Source organism: Alternaria arborescens, assembly GCF_004154835.1.
Source record: "Alternaria arborescens strain FERA 675 chromosome Unknown contig_1, whole genome shotgun sequence".
NCBI lineage: Eukaryota > Fungi > Ascomycota > Dothideomycetes > Pleosporales > Pleosporaceae > Alternaria > Alternaria arborescens.
This window is the reverse complement of record NW_021167856.1, coordinates 5,051-23,572: the sequence shown is the minus strand read 5'-3', so window position 1 is coordinate 23,572 and position 18,522 is coordinate 5,051. Positions and strand designations below refer to the sequence as shown.

Genomic DNA, 18,522 nt, shown 5'->3' with positions numbered 1-18,522 from the left:
CGACAATAGTCTGTTACTTGTTCTGACAAAACTATACAATAAAACTGATGTTCTAATTCTAGTGAGTTGAACGATGCGACATAGTATTAAAGGCTGTTGAAGAAGCGTTTAAACGCTACTTAAGACCCTAGGTGCCTATAAAACTAGGACTATCGCAACGACTTACAGTACTAACGAAAGTAGCACTGCTACAACGAGCAATAGAGGACGACAGGCAGCGCTCTCTGACCTATTGAGAACTACCTGAGAATCCTTAGGAAACCTTGATCTGACAGGGCGACTTAGTGCAGGGGAAGCACGTGCGGTCGATATGCGTCTATTAACGACAGCTGGTGATGGTAAGAGAAATAGCTAAAGACACCGGTCGTCGACAGCTTGAGGTGCTGAAGAAATTATCTGATCACCCACACATCTCTACTATTGAGCAATCCTTCGAAACTAAGAACGCAATATTTTTCTAACTAGAGTACTCTAGATATACCCTCGAAGAGGTTCTTAATGTTTACACATGCCTTGAAGATCTACACATCTGAGTGATAGCAAGTGCAGTAAGTTAGCACTGTGATAATGTATGTGTCTAGGTAGCTAATGGTCTAGATCTTCTACGCAATACAGCACATAGCAAAAATTGGAATGATACACAACGCTATCTCCATTAGTACTATACGATTCTGTAGCAGCGGAAAGCCTGTATTAGCCGATTTTGACAATTTTTTATTCGCTACGACTGAGCATACCGCGAACTATGATCTCGAGTGCCTTGGCCTAGTAGTGCTCGAATGTATGAATAGGGCACTAAAGAAGAAGCTGCGAGATCTAGAAGAGGTACGACGTTTACGAGGATCTAACAAGACCTTTAGGCTTAACAACGGAGAACAGTGGAGTGGCTGTAAGTTATTAGTAGACTTTCTTGACAACTTGTTTAATTTCTATGTTCTAGCTATTGCTAAGCTCTAGAATCCCGTAAGTATTAAGCGCTACGCATTTGCACAACGCTGACTATAGCAGCATTAGTATGTCGAGCGCGAACTAGGTTATAGTATCCTAATTCCGTTTCTAGAGTTGGTGCCGCTTGAGTGCTTCGCCCTGTGGCGTGCAGCAGCGGCTAAGTAGAAGAGTGGCGTAGAGCTAGATTAGTATGTTTCAAGGCCGCGTGTAATCATAGATTGTTATCGCTTGTTACTGTTAGAAAATGTAAGCGCTAAACGACACTGCTAAGCCTTTAGTCTAAGGTCTATATGTAGGACAAAGTAACGCAGGTAGCAGAGTAGTCTAAATTCAAATAAATCTACTAAGCCTATTCCTAAGTTGCACATCTAAACCTTATAATGTTATTGTTAAAATCTCCCTAGACAACTTCTTAAAGCGAGGATTAGGACAGTCTGTTTAGTTTTAACCTAACTACTAGTCCTTTCTTTCTGCAGCCAAACGCCGGACACGATCCTACGGCTCTTAGCACGAACCTAGACATCTTTGCTGCTCAACCTCTGTTTCTCCCTAAAGTCTATCTCCCACAGCCGATTTACTATCTAGAGCAACCTACATCTCGAGTACAAGTCGCACAAATGCAACCTCACGAGCACACACCTAGCAGTAATGCTGTAGGAGACATAGTTTATAGCTTTAATGCGATTCGCGGTGATCTTGACAAAGTCATTATAGCCGTCTAGCAACTCAAGAATAATTACCAGACAAGAATACAGAACCTTAACAAGTAAGTTTTCAGCGCTGCACCATAAGCCTAGCTAACAGTAGAGCAGTAAGGTGGCACAGGCTTCTAAAGCAGCCGAAAGCCTACGAAAGGACGTAGACGCCATCAGAGGCTGGGTGGAGCAAGTAGTCGCGTTCCTTAACGCTAGTAATAATCCTTTAGAACTGCCATGCTCTAGAGAACCGAAACCTAAAATTAGAGACGACATAGGGGTGGCAGACTAAAACCAGACGCAGTAGCCAGGTACTAAAAGCTAATCTCTGCTTTATATAACTTGTTAGGCGTAGTCAAGCTTTTATAGTAATCTATAAAGAATATATATACGTTTAGCAAAGCTATTATCGAATACACAAGGATCAAACAATGCTGACATACTATTATCCGCATGTTCGCTGGGCAGAGCCTGTTGTTAAATCTATATCGAGAAAGCCTACAAGACTCGAATTCCTCCGCATGAACTTGCTTAAGAGTCATGCCGACCGATGCGCTACATGCGAACTACTTCTATACAATCGCAAGCCACCCTACTGCCGCCGTGGCTGTCTACTAGAGGATCTTGTTATCCGCGACTTGAAGGTACGAGAGGACGGACGAGTCTACAGCACGTGGAGGGAAGATGGGTGCCTTATTCGCGTGGAGGTCCCCGGTCAGTATCTGGCTGTCAGGGCGCTTCTAGAGCAGGTGGACAGCCGAATTTATCGCCCTTAGCACTAACCGTTATCCCTGCTTGTTAGTGTTCTGGCAAATAATAGAAAGCAATATCACTTCTTTTGCTCCCGTTAGCTTGTGTTCGACTATTGTTGCTTAAATTATGTGGTCTTGTTTCTAATCTCACCGCGCTAATCTTGTACAACGTAGGCGCTTAGTTAGGCGTGGTCATAGGTACCTACGTACCCTTGTTTCCTAACATTACCGCGCTACCTTAGCTAAACGCAGATCTGCATCGCGCAAACCGCCTGCAAACCACCTGCACTAAATTCGCACTGCTAGCTACATTGCGCATTAAGACCTAGTTATGTCTATCCTAAAATAAAACTATAATCGCTCTTGTTATGTCTCTTCCTTAGCTTAGACTATTATTCACGCGTTATCTATCTACTTTGTCGCCTTGTTATAATAAACTGGCGCTGTTCTTCTAGGCACAAGACACCCCGTTCCTATAGTACAAATACTAACGACTAAAAGATATACACTAACAGATCGAGCAGCACTGTTTACTTGCAATATGTCGCACAGCGCATCTAAGCTAACTATAAAGGCATCGATTGTTGTAGACCTAGTAGAAGATAACGAATCAACTAATAGTGATACGCTGAGGGCTAGCATAGCCCTAAACTCTCTATTCTATGTCGCAACTACAGCAACAGAAGAACAGTTAGCTGTGACATCCTCTATGTTACAAGTAAGATATGCCCCTTTGCCAACTAGTGATGTTTTGAATAAACTGCTGCCAAGTTCCTCTACGACACTAAGCTCTCTTGTATCCACGCCCACCGCTACTAGAAGGACGGCTAGCGTCGCTACGATGCAGTCCGAACTGCTACAATTAGGTCCGCCACTACCCGCCCCGCATTGTCGATTTCTCCGCAAACGCTAAGAGGCTTTGTTTAGGCAAGTCTTAAAGGATAGCATTATTTTAGCAAAGACTATAGAGAGTATCACGCTACGCACTACTGTCTTAGAAGAAGTTAAGACAGGCCTTTATAGTCTCTTAACGATCGAAGAGAAGGATCTAAGACATACGCTCACAATTATCAGATTAAAGAGTAGGAGCTACTAGAGCAAAGTCTATTAAGAGGTGCATTATAATAGCCTTGAACTCAATTAGCTGTACACGTTAAGGGACATTAAAAGGACGCTATTCTTTTAGGCAAACTATTAATATGTTATGTTATACAGAGAGATAGCCTATGAGCTATGCCTACCGCTTAGAGTACTCTCCTTATAGATTTTACAGTATGTAGAGCGGATCTGATAGATTGTACAAATATACCTAAGTATGCGAGCGTCCCCTAAAGGGCGCTCAAGAGCTTGCGAATGTTTTACTGTGTAAATCTAATTCTCTTCTAAAGCCTGCCACCTAGCATGCCGTGCTATTACTCTAAGCCTACGCTACCCTATGCATTAAGAAATATGGGAAACTATCACTATTTTCCTACCTCCACTGTTGACCTATAGACGACGAGCTCTTCCGCCCTATGCTGGATACCCTGCGAGACAGAAGGCCTGATAGGCGTGTTGAAGTTGCTGATATGTGACACTACAAACGGCTCCCCCTGACAGAAAGCCTGCTGAAGCGGCATAGCTAGCTAACAACTAGCGGGTTGTATGCGACGTCCCTTACGGGACAGAAAGCCTGATGGGCGTGTTGCGGCACAGTTAACTAATACTGTTTCCGCACTATCCCCTGCGGGATTGAAAACCTTATGGGTGCGTAAGCAAGTACCCCGCAAAGTTTGCAGACTACACGCGGCGTCCCCTGCGGGACAAAAAGCCGGGCGTGGTGAGAATGCGGCACAGTTGACTAATACTGTTCTGTACCGTCCCCTGCGGGATTGAAAACCTTATGGGCGTGCAAACCGTGCGGGACACATGTGCGCAAGGCAGATCCAGCAAGCCGGGACAAACAGCCTGGGCGGCTAATCAGCACCAAATTCAGCATACCTTACGGGGTAAAGAACCCGACAAGCGCCTTGAGCGAGAAATCAGTATGCCGTACGGGATGTATGTGCGCAGGGCCTAATCCTGCTTCAGGACTACCAACAACAAGATCTAGCATACCTTGCGGGATAAAGAACCCGACAAGCGCCTTGAGCGAGAAATCAGTATGCCGTACGGGATGTATGTGCGCAGGGCCTAATCCTGCTTCAGGACTACCAACAACAAGATCTAGCATACCTTGCGGGATAAAGAACCCGACAAGCGCCTTAAGCGAGAAATCAGTATGCCGTACGGGATGTATGTGCGCAGGGCCTAATCCTGCTTCAGGACTACCAACAACAAGACCGAGCATACCTTACGGGGCAGAGGGATAAGCGCCTTGAATTAGTATGCCTTACGGGATCGTATGCACGATCCTGCTTCGGGTAACCTGCGGTGTTGTGTAGATTTTAGACGAGCGGGGCGCTATGCCCGTAAAAGTGCCGGCAGGAAATGCAGCTCTGATTAGCGTTTCGGTACGCGGCATGCAGGCACTGTAAGACGGCACAGCGCAGGACATGGGGGATATGGCGTAAACATCACTAGCCTTATCTAATGCTAAGATCTACATGTGTGCGTGGGGTTCTAGAAAGCACATGTTTATTAAGAAAGACGTATTTGGTTCTTATGAGGGTTTGTTTAGATTGGTTTAGCTATTATACAATTGAATAAGCGCAGAAGCACACTGTATAGCATGTATTATCTTTTCTTTCTTCCTTACTGTGTCTGAAAGCTGTGTAATCGCCTTATCCTTGCCTTGAATATTAGCTAATAGGGTATCGATAGTGTTGCTGAGGTTAGCTGCATTCGCCTCTAGTTGAGCCGCTCTGCGTTCAAGTTTCGTAATGTCAATCTAAGCGTGCCGGGACGCATGGTGTAACAGGACACATTCACTTCCGGGCCTTCGGGTTGCTCGTAGCGCACTTGTATATAGATAAGCGCTATACGCATCTATTCTGCAGCTCTTGTTCTCCTAACACATTAGTCTCTAACGCCGAAAAGCGCGTAGTGAACTGTACTGTCGCTAATTCTGTTAACGTTGTTCCTAACTCTCCTCTAACACTCCCCTGTTTGTTCGCGACAGTATATATCTGCAAAGATCTTAGTAGGCTTAAAAAGAAGCTAAGATAGCAAAGATTAAGACTGCAGTCTAAGAAGGTTAACTTAGGGTAATATAGGCACATCCTAGCAGTTTCTCTGCGCAGACAGCAGAATTGTTAAAACGCGACCCTTAGGACGTGCGCTGTTAGCGGCACTTAGCATGCAGTAGCTTGCAGTAGCGTGCTTAGATATCGCCGTATGCTATCGTAACAAATTCGGCGCTATTCCTATAGCACTTTGCTGCTAGAAATAGCTGTAGCGCGTGCTAGCAGCTTCTAGAAGCGTGCAAGTCAGCATGCTCTACTGTAAGGCCCTATTATCTATCTAAGTTATAGTTAGTCGTAACTTCTCTCTAGTAGAAGAAGCTAAGAAACAGCAAGAACTATCCTAGATTTATTAAGTAACGTAACGTAACAACAGCTGCCCTCTGTAGCAGCTCTAGAAGCTTCTTAGCGCTAATACAAAGACTATTTATTCATGTGCATCCCTGTCCCTCTCTGTTATAGAGTAGACTAAGAAGAAAGAGATAAAGGAAAGAAGGCTAGGTCTTTGCATGTATGCGACAAACACATACAACTGACCTAAAGGTCTATACTACAGATCTATACTCTTCTAGACCTGACACCTACGCTAACTATAGTCCCACTCACAGACGAGTGCGATGGTCGATACTCTGACGGCACCTATAGCATGTTATTACCAGCATGCTGAATCTATATCCTGTCTGAGCTAACGCTAGTGCCTACGTACAAGGGACGCGCAGGTTCTTTGAGATCTGTTATGCTAGATGTATCTAAGCTCTGAGTATCGATAGACCTGATTCTAGTAAGGAGGCGAGAACTGTTGCAATTGAACGATAAATGGAAGAGAGCCTTGCCAACGTCGAGCGTGTGCAGACACGCGCTGGTGCTCGCATCCCACATCTTGACGGTCTTGTCGTAGGACGCCGAGGCCAGCCGGGTCGAGTCGTGCGAGAAGGCCACCGAGCTGACAAGACTGCTATGGCCCTCGAGCGTCTGCAGACACGCGCCGGTGCTCGCATCCCACATCTTGACGGTGCTGTCGTAGGACGCCGACGCCAGCCGGGTTGAATCGTGTGAGAAGGCCACTGACCTGACTTCACGGCTATGGCCCTCGAGCGTCTGCAGACACGCGCCGGTGCTCGCATCCCATATCTTGACGGTCTTGTCGTAGGATGCTGAGGCCAGCCGGGTCGAGTCGTGCGAGAAGGCCACCGAGCTGACAAAATGGCTATGGCCCTCGAGCGTGTGCAGACACGCGCCGGTGCTCGCATCCCAGACCTTGATGGTCTTGTCGTAGGACGCCGAGGCCAGCCGGGTCGAGTCACGCGAGAAGGCCACTAAGCTGACAGCACCGCTATGGCCCTCAAGCGTCTGCACACACGCGCCGGTGCTCACATCCCACATCTTGACGGTGTTGTCCCAGGACGCTGAGGCCAGCCGCGTCGAGTCGTGCGAGAAGGCCACCGAGGTGACAGCATTGCTATGGCCCTTAAGCGTCTGCACACACGCGCCGGTGCTCGCATCCCACACCTTGACGGTCCTGTCGCTAGACGCTAAGGCCAGCCGCGTCGAGTCGTGCGAGAAGGCCACTGAGGTGACATAATCGCTATGGCCTTCGAGTGTCTGCAGACACGCGCCGGTGCTCGCATCCCACATCTTGACGGTCCTGTTGTGGGACGCCGACGCCAGCCGCGTCGAGTCGTGCGAGAAGGCCACCGAGGTGACAGCACTGCTATGGCCCTCAAGCGTGTGCAGACACGCGCCGGTGCTCGCATCCCACATCTTGACGGTGCTGTCGTGGGACGCCGACGCCAGCCGCGTCGAGTCGTGCGAGAAGGCCACCGACATAACAGTACTGCCATGGCCCTCGAGCGTGTGCAGACACGCGCCGGTGCTCGCATCCCACATCTTGACGGTGCTGTCGTGGGACGCCGACGCCAGCCGCGTCGAGTCGTGCGAGAAGGCCACCGAGGTGACAGCACCGCTATGGCCCTCAAGCGTCTGCACACACGCGCCGGTGCTCACATCCCACATCTTGACGGTGTTGTCCCAGGACGCTGAGGCCAGCCGCGTCGAGTCGTGCGAGAAGGCCACTAAGCTGACAGCACCGCTATGGCCCTCAAGCGTCTGCACACACGCGCCGGTGCTCACATCCCACATCTTGACGGTGCTGTCGTGGGACGCCGACGCCAGCCGCGTCGAGTCGTGCGAGAAGGCCACCGAGCTGACTTCACTGCTATGGCCCTCAAGCGTCTGGAGACACGCGCTCCACTCCTCGCTTAAAGTTGGCCTAATGCTGATTGCTTCTGGCTCTTCGTGCTTGAACAGCTGTCTGACAAGACTACCTGTCGGGCTGAACAGCAGTGCGGATGCATAGGTCTGAAGAGGGTAGCTCTTGATTGCGCCTTTGTGGTACATGATAAACCGCCGTGCGTCTTGAACAAGCTCAGCAAGTCTGTCTTGGTCGCACATCTCCTGCTAGCGTCAGCATTAAGGTCAAATTAAAGGCGTGCAAATCTTGTGCGACACACCTGCACCAGCGACCACAGTTTTTCTATCGAGACGACGCCCCTCCCTACGCTGTGACACAGACTAAGCCCCTCTAGCCAGTAGAGATACTTCTTCCTTAGAAACTCTTCGACAACGTCTGCGGTTTGCGGGCTACTAATACTGCTCCCTGAAGACTTAGGCTTCGACTCGCAAAAATGATCAACCCAATAGACGCACGAGTAGCGCGCGGTCGCTAGCAGATCACAATCGGGTACTCTGACCTCGTCGATCGAGCAGCCTGGCTCCACCAAACCGTACATGTCGCGTTTCAATCTGCTAGACAGCAGCTCGAGTGACTGGGCAAACAGGGTATAATGCACCTCGTTTTCGGACGGAAGGGCTGCAGATTGCATCTTGTCGCTCAGATAGTCCTTGGCTGACTGATGAACAAGGTAGACTTGCTCGTCGCGAACGGTAAGAAACGATCCGCACATGGTTATAATCTTTCTTACAGTCTCCGCTGCCATTGTAGCTCGACCTGCCGACCTGCACAGGCTGCCCATCTCAGCAAGGTAGAGCGGACGGTATACGACAGCCGTGATACAGAGTAGAGACTGGCAGATCTTCACATTCCTTGCTGACAGCCGCTGGATCTGCTGCATCATGCGATCGTACAGCTGATGTAAGCCCGCTGGTGCCTCCTCAACTACAGCTAGTGGGTCCCAGCTCTCGGGCTTCTCAAGCTCCTGCATCACCAAAGCCACCCAAAGAAAGGTGCCGTTCGCCTTCCGGTGCAACTCATCTCGCACTTGCTTTCGCTGATCCTCTTCTCCGAGTGACTCAAGACAAGACAACTTATGGTCGATGTATGCATCTACAGCTCGAGCCACCTGTTCCGCGTTCTGCTTAAGCTCTAGACTTAGCTTGGCTTTATCACCGACTGACTTGAGCTTCTCCTCGATGTGATTTTCGTTTCGACTTGACACCAACCACTTTATACGAGCAGACAATGTGCTAGTAAGGACGATAAGATCAAGAAGCTTAGGCAGGTCCACCACGCACTCGTCGAGAGCATCAACGACAAGATACGTTCTCTTTAGCCCCTTGTCCTGCGTCACGCTTGTGAAGATATCTGACAGCGCTACCCAGGCATTCGCATCCTCGAACAAGGCCTTACCTGCATGATCGTACTTTCCACGGATATGCGACATAAGTGATGGTTGCTGATCCACGAGCATATACAACAGTCCTCGTACTACGCCCGTAGCGCTGTTGATGCGCGAGTCAGTTGCTTGGCAGAAAAAGTACGACAAAAGCTCAGTTTGAGACATTGGACTTTGCAGCTTGTCGATAAGGCCGCAGAGCAGCATCGTCTTGCCTTTACCGGGATCCCCTTTTACCCATAGCAGTCGGCTGTTCGGGTCCTGTTGCCATTGCTGGAAGGTAGTGTTGTCAAGAACCCAGCGGTAGGAGTCTGCTAGCAATCCTCCTTTTGTATCTTCAATGCGCTTCTTGTCGTGACGCGGATCTGTGTGACGTATGTCTCGAATGCATACTTCGAGCTTGTCGATCTCGTCCTTTAGACGTTTAAATGCGCTGGCCGCCCCTTCGCTGTAAGCTGGCGCTATCTCGACATCGAAAATGCCCGCTAACGAGTACCATGCATCTTCTTCGCGTTTCGTCTTCCTGTCACCTTTCCACCGCAGCCGCTCGTCAACGCTGAAATGGGAAAGAGGAGCTCCGTCGAGCGCTTCGTGTGGGATACCAGTGATCTTTCTAATTACTGACTTTAGCGATATCTTATTACCAAGCTTTTTCCACTCTTGAGAGAAGAACTCGACTGTGCTAGGGGCAAGAAGCTCTTGGAGTGTCCAGCCACGCGTGAACCATCGACTCGACCTAAAGGTTGGCTCCCAAGTGGACTGGGTAAGCATATCGTCGAGTTTCCTCTTCTTTGCCGATACGTCTGATAGGTATACGTAGCACTTCGTCGCGTTTTGGTACCAGCGAAACATGGACCGGATCGACAAAGAGAGCTCAGCCTGATCCGACTTGTCGATGCAGCATGTGTCGACCCAGAAGTACTGCAGTCCATCTTGCTGTGCTTGCGCTCCGCAGAAGCGAATCTTCTTGTAGCCAGGCTTGTGCTTGCCGCCTCCGCCTTCTGCAAGGTCCGCGAAAGTGACTTCCTCCGCATCTGCCCCCCAGGTGTGTGATAGTATTGCATAAGGCGGTATCGCGCCATCTTCAAAGCTAGGGATCGTAAGGCGGCCATCTTCGTCGTACTTAAGGAGATGCATCGACGCGTGCAGGTGTGTGGTGGGCGCGCGGTGGAAATGAGACGCGAGAGGTTCGATGTGGCAGCCTAGTAATCAGGACGAGGGCGGGATGGCCGTGCCGTGCGCTGTAGAGGTCAGCGTAAGAGGAGAGCAATGGTTAGCCGTGCGGTTCTAGAGGTCTTGATGATAGAACAGCGTTCCTAAATGCGCGAGCTGAGTCGAGCGCGCTGTGTTGTTTTCTTGGTCTGGCGACGACATCGCACAAGGCCTTAGGCGGGGTGATTGTGGCTTCGCGCGCGCATGCAGAACGCCAGCCGCAAGGCTGTGGAGCAGCTGCAGCCATGTTGAACGCGTCTCTGGCGCTGCGAGCTTAGCAGGGTAGCAAAGACCCGAAGCGCGTTGATGTTGCCTGGCCTGTACTGATACAGGACGGAAAAGGTGAACCCAAGCGCGCTATACGTGCGAGCTTGCCAGTGCTCTAGCGACGAAGTAATCGCACTAATCACTAAATGACGCAAGCTCGCTTTATGAACGTCTGCGCTGCATCGGTCATGACTATAACCTTTTATTCTATGCTATCCACACAATGCCCAGTTCAGCATACAAATGATTCAGCGCGAGGCCCGAGTGTGTTCTCTAGTACATGCGCGCCACAGGGACACTGGATGACGGTACCGAGGCCTGCGGTGGCGCCAGCCGTTCTCTCGCTCGCGCTATTTTTCGCTTTGGCTGTGTTGCGTCTGCCTCTGACGATGCTTTCGTTCGCTTTTGACCCCGTTTCCCCTTAGCTTTAGTCGCCTCAGAAGCCTCCGTTTCAGCACGCTTCGCACGTGCATCTCGGAGCTCCTCGTAGCCCATGACCTTGGCCGTTCCCAGCACCAGCGACTTCGTTGATCGTCGCACCTTGGCTTCGTCGTTGACCTTCAGCAGGAGTCGGATGTGGTTCTGCTGAAGGGCCCCCTTGGCAAAGGATAGTTGGGCCGCTTTCGAAAACTTGCGGAGATGTCGCTGCAGGCTTTGCTTGCTCTTTGCGTCGAGAGCATGCGCATCCTGCTCGATGATCAGATTCTGCAGGGACATCAGACCTTCTGCTGACACTAGTGTCACGGGCGTTGGGGGGATTTGCTCTTGGGAACTCGTCTCAACGATGACTTTATCAGCTGTCGATACGGTGAAGTGGCCTACGGCTGGCTTGGGCATAGAGTCAAGCACTCTGTCTGGGTTGAACGGAAACAAGCCACTTGCCGCGAAGCCGGCCTTGATGTTCTTAGCCGTAAAGGCCTTCGCTCGTGCAGGGCTGAACAGAGAAGTAAAATGCTCCTTGCCGATCGTGTTGACACCTCCCCGCTCAAGTCGTTCGACCTGTTCGCGATAGGCTGCTTTTAGCGGAGCAAAGACAGCGACATCGCACGGCTGCAGCTTGTGAGAAGTGTGAGATGGAAGTCGACATAGCACAATGTTGTTTGCAAAGCAATACTCGAGAATCTCTAGCGTCTCATGCGTACCAAAGCCATCGCAAATGAGCACTCTTGGCTTGTTGTTCGCTCGCTCCTTGGTCTCAGGACCAAAGATCCGCTTCAGCCACTGTAGGCTAACATAAGAGTCAGTGTAGCCGGTAGCAGTGCACGCATACTGCCATCCAGGGGTGGGAAAAGTAGTCCAGTTGCTTCGGTGCGTGGTCGCAGGCCATATGATCAGAGGGTTCAGATACCTACCGTCGGCGCTGATGCACTCGATCGCGGTGACCATCTTGCGCTTCACACGTGCGCCTCTATAGCTTCGCATGTCGTTCTTACCTACCAGCACTTTGGCCGAGCCGAGCATCGACAACATCACGCCAGTTTCATCCATGTTGTACACGTTCTCTGCTAAGATAGCTGGATCTCGCAGCAGCCTTCCTATCACCTCAAACCAGTGGGATATCTTCCAATACGTGTTCTTCTCATGGCGGTTCCAGTCTAGTGCTGTGACCCTTCGCGCTTGCGTGTCTGGATGGCGTTTCTCGAAGGCGCGCGCCCAGTTCTTGTTCGGTGGCTTCAGTGGTCGGGCTCGCTCGGATCGCTTGCGGGCAACGCAGAAGGCGAGGAGGGGTATGAACTTGATCCGCACGGGCTGCCCTAGATCAGACATCTGTAGGAGAAACTTGACAAGCGCGTCCTCTTCCCACGGGCTGAGATACTGTTGGCTCTGGGCCTTCTCTTCTATCGAGCGGCGGCCCTGGGCACGGGCATGAAGGGTAGAGCGAGGAACCTCGCCATGGTCTGCAAGAGCACGATAAGAAGTGGGCACGGTAGGTGGAAGACCCTTTGCCAACACTTGACTAGCCTTGTCCATGAGAACCACCGAGCGGAAGACTAGAGCCAGCAGTGAACCCGTTGAGGCATCTCCAGACAGCGTGAACGGCGTCGAGGTCGCGCCGCAACAGCGAGGCTGAGCATCCGGCCGCAGAAGCTTCTAGAAAGCCGCTGGCATGCGCCACAGCCATTTTTAGTATCTGAGTGCTATAGGCATAGCGTCGAATTTGTTACGATACGGTACACAGATATCTGAGCACGCTTCTGCGGGCCCCTGGCATGCTAAGAGACACTAGCGAGCCCTAACGCGTTAGAACGCTTTTGGCGATCATCGTTTTCACCGGCGAAACTGCCGGACTGTACATTTATAGATTAGAATACCCATTCAATCTTAGGAATACATTCTTCGAGAACTCTGCTTTCCAATAGACCCTCCGAGCTTTGCAGAGATCGTCCACGTCGTGAAAAGACAGGGGGGTATTAACGAAAGGTCGATTAACAGCGTTAACGAAACGATCGACAGTAAGGGCGACATCGCGAAAATTTGTACCGGAATTTGAGGCCTATAAAGAAAAAGAGCTGTAGAAGATTAACACACTAACTGCAGGTCGATAGTCTTGCAAATGGGAGATAGCGAGGCTCCGAAGCGAGAACTGTCCCGTTACACCGTGCGTCCCGGCACGCTTGGATCGACGTTATGAGCTAGCATTGTTTTTTTCCTCTCACGCCGCATGATCGCGCGATATATCTGGAAAGTGACGATGCTTCGCGTATGTTTGTCCTCTATAGTGGCTGCAGCGTTTTGTTGTTGTGTGATTTGGGTCGAGAGGGTGCGCAAACAAGCTGCGAGTGCGTTGCAGCTCTCGCACCAGCTGAGCTTGCAGTCACATCAGCATACATCATTAGAGATGTCAGGAAAGTACATACTTGGTCAGCCTTCTCCATGTTATCCAGAGTCAGTTGTCAAAGATTGATGTGCTGTCGACGGTGGAGTTTACGACCACGGCCAACCTTTATATGCCAGCTTAGCGCCGAGCATTCACGAATGGTCTATTATTAGACTTATCTAAGGTATGTATTGACATGTGAAGATCTTTCCTCCTTTAACACTTCTAAAATCCTGGCTAAGAATTGCTAGGCTAGAAGACGCTACCTCTGAAATCGATTTCATGTGAACTTAATCTGATGACCTTCCTTGCGCGCTGCTCAAACATAGGACTTCTACAGACTACAAACGTTAGCTCTAAAGGTTGCTAGATCTCCTAGTTCTTACCTAATATAAGCATGTTACCTGCTTTAGCACCCTACTCCTTATCCAGGAACTAAGTTATATTAAGCTTGTCTACTAGTGACATAATTCTAGGCCCTTGAGGTCTATCTGTAACCGCTTTGCGGGTAGATAGGCTTGCAGACTAATTAGGAAGATAGCAAAAAATAGTGAGAATCTTTCTCTCTTAGTCTATGTTATGTAGAGAGAATAGGTATTCTTCTATTACACGCATCTATTCTAAATTCTGCTTAGCTAAGATATGTAACTCGTTTAGCATAAGAATATACCTTGGGAGCCAACGACCTATACTAGTGTTAGCCGTCGAACACGTGCAGTCTTCTGGTCGTAAGAACGAAGTAAGTACTAAGCTGCATACAAATAAGCTGCTATGCCGATGCTATCTAACATAAGTAAAATCTTGTCGTGTTTAGTAAAAGATTTAGCATCCAACCTACCGTAAGGGCCATCAATTAGAGCAGAAATCTCTGTATTAGCATTCTTAAGTATGCGCGTAAATCCTCGATGACCTTAGACCAGTAGTATTATTGTTGACGCCTGACCTTTCTCTTGTTCAGGAACCCAAGCTATTATGAATAGATAAGACTCCTAAAATCCGAGACCAAACCTGCGAAGCCGAGGTAAAGAGAGGTAGATGAACTGCCCAGGTACTACGCCCCAAGGACGCTTCGTATTGAGTTCGATCGTTGAGATCTCTCCGGGCGTTATAGTCGCTCGAGTGGTTGGACCAGACCCGAAATTGCGATAGATGAAATGCAAAAGCCAAGTCGTCTTTTGCAACACAAATATCGAGGCTGCGATAGAGATGCACACAAGCATATAAGTGTTGAGAACCCGTACATGAAGCAAGAGCAGGACTATAATCCTAACTGCAAGAGTCGAATGTGTTTTAGCAAATAGCTCGTGCATCCTGCGCCGAACAAATACTATAGAGGTAGCTGCGATAGTGCTCGACACAACGAAGAGCTGCGTGTAGTGTTAGCTCAAACTCCGCAAACCAGCTTAGAAGAAAAACGTACCGAGAGATTGATAGGTTTTATAGCTGATCGTAACTGCGAGATCTCGAATACACCATAAATCAGTCCTTCAATTACGGTGATACGTCTGATCCACCAATGCATTAATTGCTGTTCAGTATAGAACAGCCGAAAAACCTTATCTAGCAGGATGTTAGACCTCCTACCAAGGTACAGTATGGCTAAGTTAGTAACGCTTAGCTTTGCTAAACGCAGCGATAGCTTAGTCCGAGTTTGGATGAATACAGTGGATCTGACAATGTTTGCAACGACGAGTAACAAAATGACGAATCCAGCAACGATTGTAACGTTGGAGCTACCATTAAGCCTACGAGTAACGACACTATACACCGCCTATTTTGTGAAAGTCGAGAAGACGCGCTTCCGGGCTTGCGTGGTGAGATACTGCGATAGCCTCTAACTAAGTAGAAGTCCTACCGCCGAGCCGTACGCGATTAGGTACACGATAATGACTTGCATTGTTGTTTAGGTACCTTTCTTGGCCTGGTAGAGTAATGCCTTCTGTCTCAAGGCTAATAGCTTTATGTGATGTAAGAATGCGAAAGACAAGATTACGGATACTGGATAGAGACACTGGGTTTACCGAGCCTGGGAACAGCACCTAGTATAGCGACGTTCTCGACAGCAGGCGTTCCGTTCTACGTGCCCTTTTCTGGCTTCACCACAACGGTTTAGTAGGTATAAGCCACACATTAGCCGCTAACCCTTAGTACGTTGTTATCTTGATGATGACAAGTATAGCCGCTAGTTGTGCCACTAGCGCGTTTCAATCTGCTGTCTGCGCCTCTCTGCAAATAACCAAAACTGTGCCCCGTAAACGCGCTGTAGTCAGGTGATTCACGCCCCAACACCTTATCTACGCGATGGTCAAGACAGTAATCAGCACTTAGAAACCTCCACATATCGCTTGTCTAGAACCTCCAGTAATCCGAATCTAAAATCTGTCGACTACTAAAGCAAGATGCCACGCGCACCGCCCTAGAATCTCTCAAGATCATTTAATACTCGGTGTACAGGCATCTTCAAAAAGGCAGCAGAGCTCCACCAGATCGATAACAGAATCCGTATCTCTATTGTTGTGGAAAAACCTGGGATCACACCTCTTGTCTTTACCACCGAAGAAAGAGGACAAAACTGGCCACTGTTTGTCGAAGACTATGTATGTCTATAATTAGGGTTCGAAAAACCACACTAACTGTATTAGGTTAAGAGACAGCATCTATTTATTAAAAGGCCAGCCCACTATTAAAGTCTCGTAGATGGTCTCTCCTGCGGCCACGTACAGATCGTCAGCAACGCGACTTCCTCCTCACCTCCACCTTACATACACGATTATACTGCCGATAGTAGAGATAGAGTTACAGGAGGGCATGTGGGATTGATAGATACGCGGGACACGATGACGGGTCAGCCGCTAGGTGAAGTGTGGTTATTCCCCACGACCCCGCCTTGACCTATACTATGTCGAACATCTACATCTAGCCCGTTGCCTAGAAACATAATACTTCCGTCGAAGATGAACTTAGGGGTAGAACAGTAGTGCTGTGTAGAAAGTGCGCCAGAAAGCTCTATTTATAACATACATGCCCATTGCACAGCCAAATCTACTTTGTAAGTACGGCCGAAGCGCACACCCTGCGTGTAGAGGATGAGAGCACGAGATTTAACAATGTATGTTAATTAAATATTACAACACATCTCTACTGATATAATGGACCTGCTAGTAATAAGACGCATGAACAACACTGTAACTGTACCGTACGGCCCAGAAGGAGGGTTTTGGTCACGTAGATGTCGCTATATTAAAGTTAAACAGCGCACAGACACTGCGTTAGCTTATTAACACTGCACAGACACTTTGTTAACATAACTACAACAATATTTTAGTGCAATATAGCGACTTCTACGTAACTAAAACCCCCCTCCGCGCGCTATAGTATTGTATCGCCAGACACTTGACTTCACTATATGCAGCTGTATGCAAAACAACGCTCTATTAAAATAACTCACAAGAGTAATGCAGTAATCTTGGATTAGGCAACCACTGTCACGGTACGTCATGACGCCATGGCTAGGGTTTAGCTTTGTTCTTGCTCAGATGTTGATGGCGGAGCGGCAATAAGACGCTGTTGCGATTTTTTTGTCTTAGCTATTTTTCTCGCGTAACCGTCAGTCGTCGTTGTCTCGTTATTGAAGGCTGGCATCCGTTTCCTGGCCATCGTGGATGTCTTCTCTAGAGCTTGACTAGTAGCCTGCTAGATGGTAATAGTCGATGGGTACGACAGTAAAGATGGCGCAGCCTTGTTTAAAGTGGAATTCCAGTTCTCTATGCCCTTCTTAGTCCCAATAGCTAACGTCTGACAAGTCTCGATTGTTCTAAAAAGAAATTTAGGATCTGTGTTGACGATACGTTTCCCCAGAACTGTTGCTACGTGGTACTCTTTACCCTCGGCAATTAATGCAGCTTAGTGCAATGCATTACTTATTCGAGATACAGCTTCCCTACGGCTTGAGCTAATATCGAAGCTATACCCCTTTAAGACTTGTTCGGAAGTATAATCTACGACGAAAATCTCATAACCTTTGCTAGTTCTCTCTTTCCAATCGGATAGTGGTGGAACATCTAATACTTCTTCGTCACTATCTTCGAGCACTGGCATCGTCGTAGACTCTATTGCAAGAGGCTCTAGTAACTCGACTATACGTGGAATAATCTGTGTTGCAGAGTTCTTTAAAGCCTCGAGTTCTCGTCTAAGCTGAGCGCACTTCAAGCGAAGGTCACTGCTCTTAGCGCGCTCTATTTCTAATTCGTGCATTGCTACCCATGTTCCTTAGTTGAAGCGGTCCAGTTCATCCTTGACTCGCCGATATTCTGACGAGCATCGCTGTAATTAGTCTTTAAGATCTTCATTCTCGTTCCGTAGACGTTCTACTTGTGTATTGTACTGAGCGGAGATGTCATGATACTTACGTTTGAGTTTCGCGTAACGCGATTGCAATTCAGCATACTTATCTAGTTCTGGTGAGCTTACTAGGGGTTTAAGGTCTATAGGATCCTTATTAAACACTTAAGCATTTGTAGTTGATCTAAAGTTAGCTTGCTAGTAATACGTTAGCGAAAACCTTTGCTGTAGTTGGGATTCACTACCTAAAGGCTCATAGAGATAAACATGCAGGAAAACAAATCACGGCGCATTAGTCTCAAATCTGCGTTCTCGCATAGTGGACTGCTGTAGAGCTGTAGAAAGAACATGATTTGTTTCTCTTCCGCAAAGTTATGCTTGAAAGGACGACCATTTCTCTGGTCGAGATTAAGACGCGTGCTTCCTCTGGTAGATTCGGGTATGTTATAACTTTCCTCTGATTTAACCGCTGTTACAACGCGCTAAATGTGGTTATCTGAGAAGTTAGAGCATATTGGCTTCGCCTTCTGAAGATAATCTATAGCAAGCTGTGCATAGTGGTATTTCTGCTTTGTCGTGATTTGTTGCGCATGGGATATCCGAAAGCCTTGAGACAAGGCGAACCTCGCCAGATGTTGCTAGACCACGGGATTAGGTCCCTTCACAAGAGGCTTTGACTCTCTAGTTTCCTTTCTG

At 48.6% G+C, this 18,522-nt stretch overlaps 3 protein-coding genes across 3 annotated transcripts; all 3 read right to left on the bottom strand.

The window, feature by feature from the left end:
- Window positions 1-4,376: 4,376 nt before the first annotated feature.
- AA0111_g3 (hypothetical protein) lies at window positions 4,377-4,724 on the bottom strand (the record flags this gene model as incomplete). The annotated part of the gene is made up of 1 exon (XM_028648833.1): window positions 4,377-4,724. The coding sequence occupies one exon, from the start codon at window positions 4,722-4,724 to the stop codon at window positions 4,377-4,379; it is 348 nt and encodes a 115-aa protein (XP_028511936.1).
- A 1,501-nt stretch (window positions 4,725-6,225) lies between these two features.
- AA0111_g2 (Vegetative incompatibility protein) lies at window positions 6,226-10,325 on the bottom strand (the record flags this gene model as incomplete). Its single annotated transcript, XM_028647721.1, has 2 exons — window positions 6,226-8,010; window positions 8,067-10,325. 2 exons carry the CDS (start codon window positions 10,323-10,325, stop codon window positions 6,226-6,228), a joined length of 4,044 nt encoding a protein of 1,347 aa, XP_028511937.1.
- Window positions 10,326-10,940: 615 nt separating this feature from the next.
- On the bottom strand, window positions 10,941-12,638 carry AA0111_g1 (hypothetical protein; the record flags this gene model as incomplete). The annotated part of the gene is made up of 1 exon (XM_028643698.1): window positions 10,941-12,638. One exon carries the CDS (start codon window positions 12,636-12,638, stop codon window positions 10,941-10,943), a length of 1,698 nt encoding a protein of 565 aa, XP_028511938.1.
- Window positions 12,639-18,522: the final 5,884 nt, after the last annotated feature.